General features: G+C 43.1%; 2 protein-coding genes across 5 annotated transcripts in view; one reads left to right on the top strand and one right to left on the bottom strand.

Annotated features, from left to right (window-relative positions):
- Window positions 1–79: 79 nt before the first annotated feature.
- Window positions 80–10566, top strand: cep83 (centrosomal protein 83). Of its 4 annotated transcripts, none has more exons than XM_024294622.2 (16): window positions 80–211; window positions 1908–2112; window positions 2191–2341; window positions 2444–2536; window positions 3621–3752; window positions 3823–4074; window positions 4148–4279; window positions 4573–4687; window positions 5224–5368; window positions 5437–5586; window positions 5689–5764; window positions 6392–6549; window positions 6620–6749; window positions 6818–6921; window positions 6988–7180; window positions 10039–10566. In XM_024294622.2, the coding sequence occupies exons 2-16, from the start codon at window positions 1913–1915 to the stop codon at window positions 10156–10158; spliced, it is 2151 nt and encodes a 716-aa protein (XP_024150390.1). In that variant the 5' UTR covers window positions 80–211; window positions 1908–1912; the 3' UTR covers window positions 10159–10566. The 4 variants fall into 4 exon arrangements, with proteins under 4 accessions (XP_024150390.1, XP_024150391.1, XP_036066183.1 ...); XM_024294623.2 differs by lacking the exon at window positions 80–211 and adding an exon at window positions 267–464; XM_036210290.1 differs by lacking the exon at window positions 80–211 and adding an exon at window positions 647–772.
- The window catches only part of plxnc1 (plexin C1), a gene marked incomplete in the record, with an annotated part of 45482 nt that continues 36985 nt past the window's right edge, over window positions 10275–18771 (bottom strand). Inside the window, 8 exon segments of the mRNA XM_024294619.2 lie at window positions 10275–10509; window positions 11946–12020; window positions 14378–14518; window positions 14594–14741; window positions 14820–14983; window positions 15057–15149; window positions 15235–15269; window positions 17209–17284. Of these exon segments, the coding sequence (XP_024150387.1) occupies window positions 10405–10509; window positions 11946–12020; window positions 14378–14518; window positions 14594–14741; window positions 14820–14983; window positions 15057–15149; window positions 15235–15269; window positions 17209–17284 (837 nt within the window).

The following is an 18771-nucleotide window of genomic DNA, read 5'->3' as shown; positions in this document are numbered from 1 at the left end:
TATAATTCAACAATAATCTGTTTCACGTCAGTTTTGAAATAAAAACTAAATGTATGCAAAAAGTAACGGCTGTTTATTTATTTGTGAAGAATTTAAATGGGAAAGAAATGTGACGGTAAAAGAAATACCCATAATTCCACAGTTTGTAGTTCATGACTAGCCGATAGCAGCTAGCAAACTGAAAACAGGAGAGCTCGGGGCTGGATTAGAGGTGAGTACCCGTTTTAAGACAAATCGTTTGTGTTTAAAAGTGACGTGCAGGATGTAATTTGATAATTTCCCCTTATGTTCTTAAACACGGCAGTTCGTGCATGCTACTAGCTTCACTTGTTTGAAGTTAGCCGATGTTGACGGGTTTTTGTTTTTCTGCTTTTAAAACTGTTACAATATTCGTGCTTTTGGCACTAAAGTGTAGACGACGAGGGACATTTGAACTCAGTCTCATGTGCTTTAACATTTAAGAGGTAAAAGTTGTCCGATAACGGACAGTAACTAACTAGCTAGTTAATGCTAACTAGCTTATAAGCTAGTTAGCATGTTGCTGTGCGCGCGCCAGATTCAAAAATTCTTTGTGATTAGCTTTAAACATTTAACCCTTTAACACCGCAACTCAAATATTTAAATTCTTTGATTTACTATAATTGAAGGAGAGTTTTCTCCTTCAAAATTTACCGGGATTACGTTAATCGTGTTTACGGTTGAGAAGTTATAGTGAGTTAAAGATTTTGTGTGACTCCTGAGGTGTTAAACCACATGTTAAAGTCAAGGCCCGGTGAGCCTCCAGATTAGTATATTTCATTGCCATTAATGGCCCGATGTTATCTTGTGGTTTTTCTAACTTGTATAATTCTGACTTTTTGTTTTGGATAGTAAAATATTGAAAGCAATTTGGTTTAAGTTGATTTATTCTGGAATAATATTACTGCCTTTTTTATTATTTTGTTTATGCTAAAAAGTTACGGTTTTAGAAAGGGCCATTGTGCTATTTTTTTTTTAACTATTTTGGCATTTACTAAGATTTTTAATGGTATTTTGTAGTTTAACTAATATTTAATCTACATGCTAGCTGTTTCGGCTAACCCATTTTTTGTTTCTTCAGTTTTTTAGACTAATATGACATTTAGCTAATATTTTAGTTGGCTATCAGCTTCAGAGTTTTCAGCTATCAGCTTCAGAGTTTTCAGCTATCAGCTTCAGAGTTTTCAACTATCAATTTCAGCATCTTCAGCGGTCAAATTCATCTTACAGCATTAACACTAGCATTATCACAGGTAATGTTATATATCTAGTTCATAATTATGTTAAAAAGTTATGGTTTTAAAAAAGTGTTTTAAACAGTTTTAAACTCTAAGGTGTGTTTTGGATTTTTGCCCCCTGTGCGATTGAGTTTGACACCCCTGTGTTAAATAATCAGTGCGCACAGATACTAACATCAAATTGTTGTGCAGTACTTTAATCACACGAGATGGTGGTTTAGCTCTGAACCTCTTCAGTTTATATGATAGTTTCTCCATCAGGTTAGTGTAAACTTTGTCCTCGAGATGCCTTCAGGAGAAATCAGGACACTAGATTCACTTGATATGCAGTCTAATCATCAGAGGCTGGTATCCACAGCAAAGGCGGCTGTCCTGAAGGGGAGCAGCTAATCACCTGAGGTGGCTTCATCTCCTTGACAGCAGGCTGCTGGTTGATTGTAATAACAGGCTTGGGGACTCTTCTTGAAACCTCCATGGATACTGACAACAAAACCTACATCCTCTGAAGGACTTGACTGCTTTTGGAGAAAGCCAGCAGTTCATATCTTTTACAATAGTTTTCTGGCAGCTCCGTCAGTCTTTAAAAAGACTCGGTAAGAGATTGGTGTAGAATCGACCAGCTTCCTGATATTTTCCTCTGTTTCTGCTCAGGTCAGATGGCCTCCCCGACCCTCGGCCAGTCGGTTCCTCTGGTCCAGAACCTGGAACCCGGCATGGGGAAGTCTGCTGCCATGCTGGGGCTCTCTGTGGGGCTGGAGGGAGCGGAGAAGGAGCTGCACAAGATGCTCATCGACGAGAGGATGAAGAGTGAAATCCACAAGACCAACTACCAGACGCTGAAAGCCGAGCACACCAGGTCCAGGAGAAGCCTTCGTAATGGGTTTGTAGAGTGAGTACAACAGTCATGACCTTCTGTTTCTGTGGATGTCCGCAGCCTGCAGGAGGAATTTGTCCGGGCGCAGACGGAGCTGAAGCGCCTGCTGAGCGACCGGCAGTCTCTGCAGGAGAAGATGCAGCTGCTGCAGGCAGAGCTGAGGGGACAGCTGCTGGACAAAGCCAGGGAGCTGGACCAGCTCCGGCTGCAGGTATGCACAAGAGGAAGCCTTCCTCATCAAAACCCTTTTTGACATTGCCAGCTGGAGGTTTCTTTGGAAAAATATATAAATTGGTGATGTTGTGTTCAACAGGTGATGACTCCCGAGAGGATGGAGCTGCTCAGAGCTCAGGTGCAGCAGGAGATGGAAGCTCCAGTGAGGGAGAGGTTCAACAAGCTGGAGGAGGTACGGCAGCCATAAATACATGTGCAAGCAAATAATTCAAAGATTCGTTTAGTGCTGCTACAGTCATTTCATGAAGGCTATCACGGAAGAATCAAAACCTCTTTCTCTCAATCTATCTCCATTTTTTTTCATGCAGTAAGAAAATGACAACAATATTACTCGTAATTGAGTTTATTGGACTGTTACAAGTTCATGTGGATTTACTGTGCAAAGTAATGAAAATATTAGCAAAAAAGAAAAGCTGGGATTGTACTAAAAAGATGAATTGCATTGAAAACAATTTTAAAGATAAATAACAGAGAATTGTAAAGTAGAAAAAAAGCTAAAAAAGACCACAGACTACTAAGATAATAAACACAAATGTTTAAATATAACGAATATTTGAACTATTATAAACTTGGACCTAAATTTGAACTTAAAAGCATCTTTTTTTCTGAGCAGGAACGAGCTTTTCTTAGTTCTTCACTTTCTCTATGAAATCTCCACTTCTGTTCAGTTTACATTTTTTTGTTGTTGTAAAAACTAATTTTATATTGCAACAAGATGTGTTGTGGTAAGCAAACAAAACCAATATTTTATTGAATTGTACAGAATTGGAAATTAAGGCGCAGATTTTTATGAATCAAACTGAATTCAGAATTTTGTTTGACCTGAAATCCACAAACATTGAGGATCAAAGATAATGGCTGAATAAAGGATTATGTCCGACGAGGTGACCGTTATCAGAAATGAAAGGTCGACGCAGAGGCGTTAAACGTTACTAAGTCCAAACTAATAATGGACGCAGTAAAAGGCGTTATTCCTCTCATACTGTGGTCGCTTACAGAAGAAATAAATAATAAATCAGCATTTAGTACTTCAATCTTGTTACAATTTACATTGAAATCCTTTTTCACATGATGCAGACTACGTGATGTGATGTGTTGTCATGGTAACCCCTGCAGCAGAGAAAAAACAACGGTCTTTTAAATGAAATACCCTGCAGCCAATCAGAATCCCATATTTACTCAGACCAGGTTGTGCTGAAGTGAACCTCATTCTTCTTTTCACCTCCTCTGATTGGTTAGTTGTGATTCTCCTGCAGGAGGCGGAGAAGTACAGGTCCGAGTACAACAAGTTGCGGCACGAGTACACCTTCCTGAGGTGCCAGTCGGAGCAGCAGAGAGAGGAGCACAGCCGCGTGCTGGAGGAGACCCGGATCTGCTTCCAGGCAGAGGTGGGCGGGGCCTTCTGCGCAGACGTCTAAAGCGCCGCTTTGTTTGAAAGATTTGATGTTCTGCCGTCAGATCGCCCGTCTGGAGAAGGACCGAGAGGACCTGGTGGCTCAGTATCAGGACTCGGACCAGGCGCGGGACGGGCAGCGAGTGGAGGCTTTGCTGAGGGAGAAATCCCAGCTCCACCTGCGCATGAAAAGCCTGGAGGCGGAGGTGGCGGAGCTCCGAGCCCTGAAGGAGAACTCGGGCCAGCAGGCCGAGAGCGTGCAGCGGATCCAGATCAGGCAGCTGACGGAGTCTCAGGCGGCGGTCAAGTCACTGGAGGTGAGATGGCATGGTTCAGCTGCAGCTGGATCGCCGGGACAGAAACACACCTGAATCGTTGCTGCTGCCGCAGGCGGAGCGGCAGTCACTGCGCCTGCAGCTAGAGCACACGGCGAGCGAGCTTCGTCTGAGCCTGGAGCAGAACGGCCAACTGACCGGGCGGCTGCACAAAGCCGAGCGAGAGGTCAGCTCCCTGTCCTGCCAGGTAACCAGCTCGGAGAAACGGTCGGTGCTTGATCAACGGTCAACCCCTATAGTTATGCTGCATCTGCATTGAATCTCTAGAAGTTTCTGCAGGAGTTCATTAGAAAGTCACCTGCCCTAACTTCCCATCATCCATCTGTTTAATCCTAATTTTCTCTATGTCCTCCACCTTAAAAAATGCTGCAATCAGATGTTAAAAACATCATTTTCATTGGAGTGGTTCTTTAAAAGATGAAGTGTGAAATGTTCTGATGGTTCTCTTTGAGCAAACGGCCATCCTCGTCCTGACTCCAGATGGAGAGCCTGAAGCATTCCCACAAGCTGGAGATGGACCGGCTGCGCCTGGAGTGCACTCGCTCCAAAGCTGAGCTGGAGAGGGAGCGGGACGCCCTGCAGGGACAGACCGATGGTACGCTCCTCTTCTGACTGTACATGAGAACTGGACAGAGCCTGTGTGACGTCACTTCTGGCTCCAGCAAAATCAAGTCAATTCAGTTGGCATTTTTTTTGGGTGATATGGCCCTCTCCATTTTGGAACAAGTGAGCAGTGATTGGTCGGTCTAAGTCAACGTTTCTATGACAACCATTCTGCCCAGGCGGGGTCAGGAGTGAGTTTGAACCAACTCCACTATGACAGCAGGCTGCATAAAATCTGTCAAACATTTGGGGTGTTGAGTTTGATACTTGAATAACTTGTGATAAAGAAAATACATCCAGAGAATTATCAAGAAGATGTTAAAAAAGAATCAGATCAAGAATGATTATTCTGACCAATAGAATGAGGAACAGCTGGTTATCTCTCTATAGAAGTCTATCGGATTTTGACGTGTTGGAACCAGCAGGTACTTCCTGTTTGGAAAGCAGGGGTCCCCCAATCCAGTTCTCATATACTGTCAATGGTCCTGTCTGTGCTTCACCCCATCACCCCCCCGTCCTGTGTGTCAGGTCTGCAGACAGACGTGGAGGTGCTGAAAGCAGCCGTGAGCCGACACAAGGAGGTTCTACTGGAGAAAGAGAGGGACGCCGTCAGGAGGGTGCAATCCGCTCGGGAGGAGGAGTGCCGCAGAACAGCCGCCCTGCACGAGGAGAAGTGAGAACCGGATTCACGTCTGATTTCACTTCCTGTTTGCAGCCTGTTGAAGGGTCTTTCATTGTCAGGCTGGAGCTGGAGAACCGGCTGTCGGCACTGGAACAGCAGAGGGCGCTGCAGGACGCCTCAGAGCAGGCGCTGAGGGAGGAGTGGGAGGAGCGAGTGCACGGCGCCCAGCAGGGGGAGGAGTTTGCACGCAGAGAGCTGCAGAACCTCAGGTGAGAGTCCAGCAGGAGTGATTGATTCCTGTGATGGAACTTTCTGGTCTATAAGTGAGCTGTGGAGACGGAAGCTTCTCGTCTGATTTCTGATGTTTTCAGGATGAAGCTGCAGCAGCAGAACCTGCAGCTGGAGGAGCAGGAGAGACAAAAAGCTGAAATTTCTGATCTGCAGCAGGTACACACACACATGCACACATGCACACGCACACACATGGATCTGTTTGTCTGTAAGTTTAGTTTAGTTTATTGATTTATCAGGACAGCATAGAAGTACATTGAGCTTTACTTGCACCAGATTGTAGCTTAGTAGCTAATTCCATCTGTAGTCTTTACAAAACAATACATTATGCCTAAACATTATAAACATATTTACCACTGTAAACAGTTTTTAAAAAGAAAAGCAATATAAAACACAATATAGAACATAAAATAGATTATAAAAATAATGCAATATAAAATAGATTTACCATTTATAAAAGCAAAACAGCAACACAAAAATAAATGTGTTTACTATTTAAAATAAAATAAAACAAGTGGATTCATCAGAATGGAGCAGAGCGGGGAGCTTGAGTCCCACCCTGTGTCACAAATTCAATCTTGTTCAAACGGCATTTCTTCATCTGCTCCTGATTTGAATAAAGAATACAGTTTTAATCCTAATTCACGTCATACATATCCTCCATCATCAGAAAAAATGCCACGAGAACATGTCAGAAACACCATTCTCACCAGAGTGGGTCTGTAACGTTCCATGACAGTGATGGACTCTGAACTAAAGTAAGGTTGATGTTGATCATTACAGCAGAACCAGGAGCTCCTGGCTAAAGTGGGCGTGCTGTCGGACGCTGAGAGTGAGCTGACGGAGGCGAGCCGCAGGCTGCGGGAAAGTCTGGAGCGAGTGAGGGGGGAGCTGCGGGCGGCGCGGGTCCAGGCTGAGAGGAGCCAACAAGACGCAGAGAGGCACGCCGCTCCCACGACGACCCGGCCTTCTCCTCCACTCATCTCATGCCGCTCCTCTCATGCGTTCCAGGGCGATGGAGGACCGACGGGTGGAGTGGCTGGAGGAGAAGCACAAGCTGCAGGACAGGGAGGCTGAGCTGCAGCAGAAGTACTCCCAGCTCAAGGAGAAAGTGCAGAGAGCAGCTGTGGCTCAGAAGAAGGTAACCACGCCCCCTTTTCACCTGAAACCTCAGTTCAAGAGCTGCAGCTGATGCTCCCCTCCTCCCAGAGAAAACACCAGACGGAGAACCGAGAGAAGAGGCTGAAGGACAAGATTCAGCTGCTGGAGGCACAGGTGGAGGAGCTGGAGCTGGAGGCTGCAGCTGCTAAGAAGTAAGGAGGAATCCCATGATTCCCAGCGGCTCCACGTTTCTGATGTGAACCTCTGCTTCTGCCCAGACGTCCAGCCCTGTCGGAGGAGCACGCTCAGCTGCACAGACGTCTGAGGGAGCTGCAGCGCCGCCACAACGAGTTCCGCCGCCTCCTGCTGGGCAGTCAGGGTGTGTTCGGCCCGGCGCCGCTGACCTCCTCCGCCACCCCTGCCCCCCTCCTCCTGTCAGAGGGACTCCTGTCCAATGATCCAGTAAGTACGGTGCGTGTCTGTTATGTTCCAGCTCATGACCATTAGTAAGTTTACATTAGGCGTGTTTGAGATGACTTGATCGTCGGGGAGACCAGGCGGCGAAAGGCGACAAAAGGCATGAAGGCAAACGGCAACACTGAACAGGAACAGGAAGTTGGGTTGTCCTTAACATTCGGTGAATTTTAATGTGCCTCTCCTAGTGTGATCTTTACTCTTATGTTTTTATGTTAATTTTTAACATCTGTCCGTGAGCAACACAGAAAAAATAACCGCTGGGTTCATTTAATGTGCAATGTCCCAGAGAAATAAATACAATTGAAAATAAAGTTAACTTTGAAAGGCAACAGTATCACACATAACCACAGATGGTTTGAAATTGTCTTTATTTTACATCAGTCATTCACTACCCTCCAGAAAGAGTTACAAAATACACAGATTTCCTTCATTTAGCGCCAGTTATTCCTGATCAGCATCACGTCAAACTACAAAAATTGTCAGGACACCGTTTCCCACAATCCATTGTTTTGTAGTCCTCAAGGCTGCTTGCAGCCAGCGCAGTACCTATTTTCTGGCTGCGCCTTGAACCCGCCCCTTTCTAGCGATACTTTATGATGATTGACATGTGATGTCAGAGCAAAAAACTGCCCAACATGCACTGCAATCCAGGCGATTTGCACAGCGCTGCGTCCACCTGCATGATCTCAAACACGTGAAAGCGCTTGTGACTCATAATTCAAAAATAAGTCAATTCATTTTCGCAATGTAACTGCATTACTTGTCTCTTGAATGCAATTAAAAAGCCATTCCCCGAATGGCTTTTTCTTTTTCTTCTTCAACACTGTAAAAGTGATAAAGAAAAGGACATTTAACAGCTTGTTTTTCCTCCTCTTCCCTCCTTTTTTCTCCTTTTCTCTACATAAGTCAGTGAGAACAGCATGTTGTTTGCAGACAGCACAAACCACAGCAGAAGAGCGAGAACTGATGTCACTGTGGTGCGCCCTTGGAACTGCTAATTTGAACTGATTTATGAGACACTTTTTCTGCGGCGAGATGTGAAATGAAAAAACAGTCTTCATTGGCTTTGTCACTGATTATGTCACAGAATGATTGGTGATGAGGAAGAAAATGGAAACACAGTTTGAAGGATTGCTTTTTCATTTCATTTAAGAGACAAGCAATGCAGTTACATTGTGAAAATGAAAAAAGCATTTCTGTTTATGCATTTTAAATTTCAAATTTGACATTTCTAATGGACTCTCTGCACGGAGCTGTGTGACGTATTTCCAGTTTCGAATAAGACTGCTTACTCTCTTCCGGCTGTGGCTAACTATATGTGTGGACTTGGGAAGTCTCTGTGTACTTTCCTGGTATTGGTTTATTGTGGTTATTTCTTACATTGTATGATAGTTTGTAATTATGTGTAAACACAATGACATCCAAAAAGGCAAAGTTTGCCTTCCTGAAACACCAAACACCCAGTACTAACAAAACGGTATCATGTACTGTATGATCATGTGACTTCCTGGGATGAAACGTAGCTCTTTTAGAATATTAAAACCTTTTCAACAGAACCTTTTATGTGTAAACAAACTTCAAAGTGAGTTTCAGATTACTGATCCTCCTCTCAACTGATTATGAGGAGCCTCTGCCTCTACCACAAGGTCGCCAACATGAATGTCCATCAGTTTTAGGCTGGTCGCACATAAATATGTGCAAATAACATTAGCATTAGCAAGTTACCTTCAAAGTTTGCTATGTAGGACCACAAATACAATGTAAATCATTTTTGCATTTGTATTTTGGAATATTTTGCTAGAAAAACACACAATGGACCTAACATAGTTTATACTGACTCTTGGTAGCTCCAAAAGACATCTTTTAAAGTCCGAATACTCCAAGATTTCCACATAAACAACAGCCCACTGCCACAACTGGAAATGACTGAGCGGTCATGTACCGAATGCAGAAGTAGGTCGTGCATGTAGCCTATTGGATAAAATGTGAAATACCATTTTATTTATCTTTTTAATGATGTTACAAAATAATTGGTTGAAGAACAAATGTTGAAGAACAAGAAAAAGGTGTTCAGAGGATAGATTTTTCCTTTCATTTAAGAGACAAGTAATGCAGCTACATTGTGAAAATGAAAAGGCATTTCCAGTATTGACTTTTATTTTGAATTATAAGTCACAAACACTTCAATAAAAACACACTTCCGGTCCGTCCCCCTTCCCTTTTGGAGAAGTGGTTTGTCCTGCCCCCCCCGTGTCATCCACATTCAAACCTGTGAATCAAGCCCCATGTCCTCTCTTTCTAGTGTGTTTTGTGGCATAAATTATGTTTTTGTAGTTTCAAAATTAAGGCTTTGTCATCCATGGTGAAAATTCGCTGTGTTATTGTCCATATCATGTGGGTGTGTCACCTTAATTATAAAATATAATTTTACAGTTTTATTTTGAAAGTACAATGGAAGTTTTTTTAAAAATTGGAACCTGTTTCCTGTTTCTCCGGCTTTTGCCGCAACATTGATGGGTTGACGGACTGGAAACTGAGTTTGTGTTGCGTTGCAGAGGGACGGGATTGATTAATGAATTTTCTTTTTTTATGTCAACAAAACGGACCAGTGGAAACCAGTTTAACGACTTTTAAATGTTTAAAACCTTTTTTTCCTTTAATAATTAAACATAATCTAGTCTAATCTGATTTTAAAAACAAGTGTATCTTCTATAAAGGAGAAGCGTCCTGTCGACCTCTCTAGATGAACGTTTACAGGAAGCGGCGCCGAGCGGAGGCTTCGCTCTAACTGCTGATAGTGACAGACAGGAAGTCTGACAGCATCTGTTCTGATCTCTGGCTCTCCGCTGCAGGACGCCGACTTCTCCGTGCTGCGCCGCAGGCTGGAGAACCTGGAGAGCGCCCAACAGCAGCAGCTGGAGGAGCTGGGATCTCTAGTGCAGAAGGAGGCGGCTCCTCAGCCTGACCTCTGACCCACGTTCACCTCAGCTTCTTCATCACAGCTCACAAAAGAGTTTTCTTTTTTTTTCAAGCAAAAAATACTATTTTTATAACTCTGTGAAACGGGTAAAAAAGAAAAGACTCAGGGTTTCATTTCTGTATAAAGATCTTTTTTTACATGTTTAATGTATTGATATAAAATGTGTAAATTGTACAGAAACGGTTGGATTCCCTGGTGTGTAAACTCTGACCGGACGTTTGCTCCACGCGTCCGTCAGTCAGTTCCAGGAGCAGCTCTTCAGTCCATCGAAGGACTCTTTAACGTGATGCAGCTGCTCCGTCAGCTCGGCGGGGGCGCCGCTCTGCTCCAGTTTGTCCTTGATCTGTAGAAGAACCAAACATTTCAGATGCAGGTGAGAGGGACCCCCGCTTTAAAAAAATAAAACAGCTGCGGTCGCATCTTCTGTCCTAAGGGTGGAACTGAACACAAACAGGAAACGTGACAGGGGAAGCAGATCTTTGAGCCAGTTCCTCTTTGCTGACAGCATTTCACAACAAGAGCTGCTGGTGCAACACCTCGGCTCCTTCTGAGCCGGCTTGATCTGAAGGCAGAAAAAAGCTTCACAGCTGTCGCCGCTCACAGGATTCTATGTATAGAACGAAGCGTTCTCTCTGCTCGCGAACCGGAGTTAGAGGAAGAGTGTGGTCAAAGTTTCACCTTTACGACTTGGCATGCTAAACCCCAAACCAAGAAAACCCAACGGGGCAAAATCTAACACTCGTACCCAAAACAAAACTTCTTACTGAGAGGGTTGATCGAAGACAAAGATCAAAGGATAGTTCAAACATCTGAGAACAAACAAAAATAACATTTTCATAAAGGAAATAGTCACTAAATAATCAATTTTAAAAGTTTTTTTTGATAACCAACAAACATGGAGGAAGTGAAAGAGGATAAAAACAAACCACAAACCCTGACTGTTAGAAAAGTGATAAAAGAAGAATTTCTTTACCGTACACAAACACAACAATCTTAGGGAACGGCGGCGCAGATGTGCTCTTTTTGGAACATCTGCCAAAAATGATTTTTCATCTACAAAAAAAACGACTTCTGCACCATGTTTTGTTACAGACCAGCCGAATGCTTGCTTCACACCGGCCTCTGCAACATTCAAGCGGTCACGTCTAAGGAAAAGTATTGGGGGTTTTGGGGTTCCATGCTGGGTATATTTGTAAGATGACGCCAGTCGGTTAAATCTGACATTCATTCTTAAACCCACAGTAAGATTCCGATCTGAAAATATCAATTGAGATAAGCGAAGCAGGACGTAGAAGGAGGAAGTTGTTGAGGTTTGCCTCTGGTATTTTTGGTGGCTGTGCCCTCTGGATGCCCCGCCCCCCTCCCTCTGATCATCCTTTGATCTGTTTTCAAAGTGTTCTTTTAATCATGATCATACCAAAATCTAGAAACCTGTGTCGTTTTCTAGGACATAGTTTCTGCAGAGCAGCAGAGGTTCATTAGAAATTCACCTCTTAGTTGTGGGCGGGCTATTAGCACAGAGGGAGCCCCGCCCCCCGTCCCCTTTATGTTACTGAGAGCTTTCTGTTTACTAGCCTAAAAAGTACTCATAAATGCAGTTTTAATCGTACATTTCTTTAGACGTGTCCTCCATTATGAGAAAAATGATCCAAGAACACGTTAAAAACACCATTTTCATCAGAGTGAGTCTTCAAATAATCTGAACTTGTTCAAGCCTCGTCTCAGTAACAGATGTGGGATGAAAATATGGGGAGAAGAAGATGGAGTAGAAGCACTGACCTCTTTGAAGTATTGCTGGATGTATTTGTAGAGCTCTTTGAGGGCCGCAGCTTCACAGAACTCGTTCTCGTGTTTCTAAAATCACAAAAAGAGTCACTGCTGAGATTCCTGAAGCATTTTCTAGTGAATGTCAGAACAACTTTTCAGGGATTTATTACTTTTAACAACAAGACATTTTTAAAAAGTGTAGAAGTTCCATCCATTCATCTTCTTCCACTCATCCGGGACCGGGTCGTGGGAGCAGCAGTCTAAGTAAAGACCGAACACTCCCTCCAGCTCCTCTGGGGGACCCCCGAGGCGTTCCCAAACCAGCCGAGAAGCATAGTCTCTCCAGAGTGTCCTGGGTCTTCCCTGGGACCTCCGCCCACTGAGACATGCCTGGAACACCTCTCTAGGGAGGCGTCTAGGAGGCATCCGGACCAGATACCCGAGACACCTCAACTGACTCCTTAGTGTGTAGAAGTTATTAGATTTATTATTATTATTATTATTATTATCATAAAAGAACGTTATGATGGTCCTGTAACAGACTGGTGACCTGCTCAGGGTGAACCCCAACTTCATTCAGCAGTAGGTGGGATAGGCTCCAGCAACCCATGACCCCAGAAGGTGGATGGATGGATGGATGGAAAGTTATGATTTCGTTAATACAAAATATGAATGAAAAGGCTTTAAGACAGCAGTGTCAAACTCAATCACACAAGGGGCTGAAATCCAAAACACACCTTAGGTAGCGGGTTGAACAGGAAAAACATTTATTGTACACTAAAACTACGTTTGTAAGACTTTAAAACCCTAACTTTTTAACATAATTATGAATAATAAAAAGGCAGGAATATTATTCCAGAATAAACTAACTAAAAGTCCCCCTACAACAGTTTTTTTTTCTTCAAACGATCCCAGAGAGGTTTTAATTAGGAGTGTGAAGATTTTAACAAAAATTCCACATCCTGAATGTCTTAAAAAGCCATTTTTCCTGTTGATCTGAAATCTAAAAAAGTCCCTCTGTGTGGGCGTGTCTCATGGTGCTAAGCACTGTAACCCTGCCCCTTATCCCCCCAGACATGTTAGCTAGACACAGACTTTGATAAGCCCATGAAAGAATAAAAATAAAACAAAACATGATCATTTAGACTGCATTGGAGCAGCAGCAGCACTAGCTGGAGCTCAGAACTGATTTCATGCTGATTGTTGAATTCACTTGAACAAGAAATCTAATCAAATGCCAGAATACAGAAAGGGTCTAATCGCACGTCAGTGTCTAAATGTGTGCAGACAGTAGTGACGTTTTTAGATGCAGACAAAGGGTTACGTTCAGGAGAACGGTTCCAGTGTCCAGTTAAACCACCCGGTGGATCCTGAGCGGAGCTGCTGTAAAGGAGCGGCGAGCTGCTGCTGCAGGGTTAGATCAAACGCGGGCAGCATATTTGTGACAGCTGATGTTTCTTTTAAATACGTGAGGCCATCATTAAAAAAGTCCCGTCTTGGACGCAATTAAAATACGACCGAATAAAACAATAACGCGCGCTTTCACTGCATGACATGGAGCCGACATGAATTTCAATCTTTTTTTTTCTGCTGGTCACATATAAATACAAACATATGCATCAGCCTAATATAAAACCTACCGGTAAAAGTCTAGACTTTCCACTGTGTACTGCATCCTTCTTCAAAAATAACTTCTTACAAAACTGGTTCTTTCTCCATCCAGTTGAAAAATGTCTCTTTCTCCGCAAATAATCAAATAATTATTGACGTTGCTGTGACCAATCCATTTTTTCCTCAGAGCAGATTCTTTGGGAAATAATGAAAGCTAATATCAGTATGGGCTTTCACTGAATTTTACAGCACAGAAGTGGGACGTTATATTATCTTCTCCAGCCTCTACAGCTACATCCGGTTAGCTAGCTACTGTGACGTATGAAAGTTTCAGGAATTCAAACAGAGTTTTTCTCAGGGACTTTGAGTGACAGCGACTTATTAGGAGAAATACTCGTAAATGCAAACACAAAATGATTTCTTATTATATTTTTTCTCTTTCAGAAGAAAAATGCCACACATACATGTTAAAAACTGAAAAAAAACATAATTTTCATTGGAGGGGGACTTTAAACATTGAATAAATATCAATATTTTACTCCATAAAATTGTATTTTGTGGTCATCAATAACAATAAAACAAAATGATCTGGAGGGCCAGATAGCATTACCTGAAGGGCCGGATCTGGCCCCCGCGCCTAGACTTTGACACATGGTCTTTAAGAGAAGCGAGGAATCAAAGTCTTAGTGGAATATGTCAAATCAAATCAGGTTCCATCAAATCCAAATACACTTGATGGAAACTGGAGGAGAAACTTTCTGCTGGATTTCATCTAAATCTTAGAACCATATTATTCATTTTGAAGTTTTTTTTTATACAAAAAAAGTGTTCACCTTGGATTCTTCTTGCAGGAAGTTCTTGAATTCAGTGTCCTGCACTGATGGCAGGTCTCTGATCAGCTTGTAGTACGCCTTCACTTCCTGCTTGAAGGTTGGAATGTCTCGGGCGTAGAGGAGCTTGTTGGTGGGAGCACCCTGGAAGACAGCAGCATATTCATACTGAGACCACTCTTTGCTTGGTCAAATCAAACGAGTTCGGCTGCGCCTTACCTTCCCCAGCTGAGTCTCACTCAGAGAGAAGGAGTCCATGAAGGCCTGAGCGATGACTGACAGGCAGCCATCCAGATGTGGAGTCTTCTCTAGGTCGAAGACGAACTGCGGGTTCTTCAGGATGTTGACCCAGAAGCGCAGAGGCAAACTGGTCAAAAGACAAGAGTTGTCAGCAGCTGCATTGCTGCGTTTTACTACTCTGACTTTGAACACAAAGCTTCATCACCTGTTGGTCTTCCAGATGTGCAGAACATCCGGATCTGCGATCTTCATGCTGTCTGCTTGAGCGTCCAGGAAGTCAAAGTAGTATTTGATGGCAGGGGGGGCTCTGCTGTGGGAAACCCCCCAGATGGACCTGAAGAGGTTAGCTACAAACGAATGCACGGCCACCTGGGAGGGAAAAGAGACTCTGAAAACCACTCTGGCCTCAGTTCTGGTGTCATTTGGCGCCACTTGCTCTTACTTTGGTAGCGAGCAGCTTGGTGAGGTGCACCTCCTTCACTTTTAGCTTCTTCCTCTCCGGGTTCTTCTGGTCCTCAGCTACATCTGGGTCAATCTGGATCAGAAACCCAAGGTAGTCGATGGGTTTCTTCTAATGACCAGGTCGATTTTACGAACAAAACGCACAAAAAGCTTCTTACCAAATGAAAGTATTTTCCAGAAAAGTTCTCGTCATCTAGAAGAAAAAAAAACCTCTTAAAATCAGTTAACATGAAAGGAAACTTTGTGTCTGTCAGAACCAGGGGCCTCTGAAAAACACACCAACATTTCAACCCAAGGGTTTGCATTTGGAAGTTTCAAAGCTTTAAAGTTTGAGACTTTGAAGCTTCAAAGCTTGAAGCTTTGAAACTTGAAGCTTTGAAGTTCAAAATTTCATCTGTAAGTATTTCTTTTCTTTGAATTGTTGTGAATCAGTAGCAGATAGAAAAAGATTGTATTTGTTACGTGGAAAATACTCTGGAGGACCCACCAGCTCCAAGTTCTCAGCAACACAGAGGGGAATAGGGGACGGGGTTGCTTTACACCTACAGCCCTTGGCTTAAGTGGACACTTGGTGGGTTAGCTTGCTATGCTAGCTAGCCGCCAGGTGGACAGTGGAGCTCGCTAGCTTGATACAGCAGAACTCGCTACCCTGATGCAGTGGAGCTCGCTACAGCAGATTGCTAGCTCAATATAGTGGAGCTTGCTGGCTCACTCTAGCAGGGCTCGCTTGCTCCATAAAGCACAGCTCACTAGCCTGCTACAGCAGGGCTCACTAGCTCAATGAAGTGGAGTTCACTACAGTGGAGTTCCCTAGCATGCTACGCCATCCACAGGGTGGCTAATCTAGCAAGCCAACCCACTGAGTACCAACTTAAACCAACGTGGGTAAACACAGGTGGGGTCACCACAGAAACTGCTGACAAACCCAATCAGGGCCTCATTTTCTACCCACTTTTAAATATGGGCCCACTCTGCCTTTCTGACTGGGCACTTACAGAAGATACTGTAACAACAGCTAGTCTTTAGCGAAAAATGTGGACAGTGTGTTAGGGTTCTGTTGTTCCTCTTTCAGTGTTTTTGGTATTCTTTTTGGGGCCTCTGCAGTAGGTGTTGTGCAACCGTTTGTAACCGAGCAAAAGTTCAGCCCTTTGCTTCCTGTGCCATGTGTTAAAGAACTCCACACATCCTGCAGGCTCTCATATCTATACTCTTCATCTGTAGCCACCATTTGGTTGGTTAACCTTATATAGCATTCATATCATATTTGATACACACATTTCTGAGACCCCCACCTCATTACCTTCCCTTACATTTCTATTGTACATAACTAGGTCTGTGTTTTTGGCCCTGTAGTTCATCATGATTCCACTAGGGGCAGTAGAAGGGCATTTCCTGCTCATTTTAAAATGGCTGCTTCCATGATTATTGAAAATCAAATTTCATGGAAAACTGAAATTTGGTTTTGCATGAAATTCAAACCCTCTTTTTCTTCACGTTGGAGAGTTCAGGCTTACACGGCGTGCGTTAATTTGTGATAAAGCATGCTTCGTCGGGCATTATCCCTTACTTAATCTGCTGTGGTCTTTAATCCTGTGACACCCACTGCATCAAACTTCATCAACAACACACTATTATAAAGGCTGAAAACAGCAGATCAGACAAAAGGAGCACATGACTTCAATTTTGAAATCTTTGTACTGGTTCCACGTTGGTTGAAGGTTCTTTTATTAGCTTATAAAAGCTTAAATGAAATTTAACATTCATGTTTTATTAGATTCACTTTTAGTTTTACTTTAATTTTGATCATCCCTAGAAGTGAAATGATTTGGTGGAAGCTGAAAGAAGAAGATTGTTGCATGACTTTCAAGAAACAGTTGAAACAGGCTCTGGGTGGTCAGGAGGTACTCCTAGATGATTGGATAATTACAAGTCATGTGATCAGGGAGACGGGTAGGAGAGTGCTTGGTGTGTCATCAGGAAAGAAAGCTGATAAGGGGACTGAAGAGGTGCAGGAAAGAGGTCTAGAGGAAGACCAGAGAGGAAGTTTACGTCGTTTATTTTTTTCTCCACTTCTGGGCCCTTCCATTTGAAAGTTGTGCAAATCTTCATGAAGTCGCGTCTCTCTGCATTACCTCTCAGACTCCCTTGTGGACTGACAGGAGGGCGGGTTTTGTTTGAAAGCACTTTGACTGTGGCTCCATCGTTCACCTGCATGAGAGGAAACAAGATTAATGTCAGCTGAGAAAAGAACACATGCAGCGTGTTTATTTTTTACACATATAGAAATGCTCAGTATGTGTTGAGTTTCTTCACAAAGAACAGTTTTTTGATGGAAACTCAGCATCTAGCTGGGGGAAACACAAAGGCGCTTTTTGGTACAGGAAGAGTTTTACAGGAGTCTGCTAAAAAAATGTTTGTGTGATATCTGTGTTCACAGGAGCTTTCTGTCCACAATGAAACATACTACAATGAATACTCAATAAAACAAAATTCATTATAAATAACTTTACCTAAACCCTTCAAACTCCAACTACAATGTTATCTATTTGCAAAGCATTCTCAGTGGTCTTTTAATTATGATTATGAAATTTTGAGCCAAAATCAAAAACCTGTGTTGATGTTAAAGACATATTTTCTGCAGAGCAGGACGAGCCTGGGGGAAATTTTCCTCTTGAATTGTGGGTGGGACTGTTGATGTGGAAGTTATCACCCACTAATTTCCCATCATCCCTTTGTTTAAACTCTCTCCTGCTAGCTTACAGCGCCTCACGTGCCAAAAAACAAAAAACAAAAACAAGCAATATTGGAGCGATCAGCCGTACAGTTCTGATCCAGATTTCAGCTCAGACGATAAAAACAAAGACGTTCATGGATTTATTTTTCTGTAAGTGGATTGATCAGAATGGAGCGGAGCAGGAAGACTTTGGACCCGCCCAACGCAACTTGAGCTTTTTCAAACCACAAGTTTTTATCTGATATTAAGAAATACTCAGAGAGGCAGTTTTAACCTTACAGTAAACTATTTCATGTATGTCCTGCATCATTAGAGAAATGGTACAAGAACATGCTAAAAACACCAAAAACAGGGTTTTCATTGGAGTGGGTCTTTGGGGGCTTTAGCTTCTGTTATGACACACTTTGGAATGGAAACTATCATTTAAAGGAATTCATGGAACTTATTTTCCTCCTTGGCTGTTTTTGCCTCTTCCCCTTGCATTTTATACCCCCAAGTGATTTGAACCGGTGTGATTTTACAAGGTATTTTGGTCCACCGTAGTTGGTGCAGGACTGCCACACAGGAAATCATGGCTTGACTCCCATGGGGTGTAAATAGTTTCATCCAGTGTGGGCTCCTCGCGCTGCTGCCTAATATGTAGCCACAGGGGCTCAAGTCTGGATGTCCCTGTGCTGGTCCGCGATTAATCGCGATTAAGAATTTTAATCGCCTGACAGCTCTAGTAGAAACATTTCTGACAAACCACCAGAGAAAGTTACTTTGCTGTGGTGACCCCTGAGGGGGTCTGTGGTTCATCTCAGAGGATGTGAAAACCAGAACGGATAAAAGTGAGAAAATGATTAGCATTCCTACCAATTCAACCCGGTTTATAAGAATTCCTCGTGTGAAAGGAACTGAGAACCCAGCTCTGCTATCTGGCCCTGATATATGTGTATGTGTGTGTAGGAGGAGTGTCAAT

Source organism: Oryzias melastigma, linkage group LG23 (assembly GCF_002922805.2).
Source record: "Oryzias melastigma strain HK-1 linkage group LG23, ASM292280v2, whole genome shotgun sequence".
NCBI lineage: Eukaryota > Metazoa > Chordata > Actinopteri > Beloniformes > Adrianichthyidae > Oryzias > Oryzias melastigma.
The sequence above is the reverse complement of the archived record's forward strand: the minus strand, read 5'-3'. Positions and strand labels throughout refer to the sequence as shown.

Bases quoted from the DNA above. Each gene is read 5' to 3' on its own strand.
- cep83 (XM_036210290.1), top strand. The intron at 4,280-4,572 runs GTAACCAGCTCG...TCCTGACTCCAG, and splicing joins TCAGCTCCCTGTCCTGCCAG to ATGGAGAGCCTGAAGCATTC. The intron at 7,181-10,038 runs GTGCGTGTCTGT...TCTCCGCTGCAG, and splicing joins CCAATGATCCAGTAAGTACG to GACGCCGACTTCTCCGTGCT.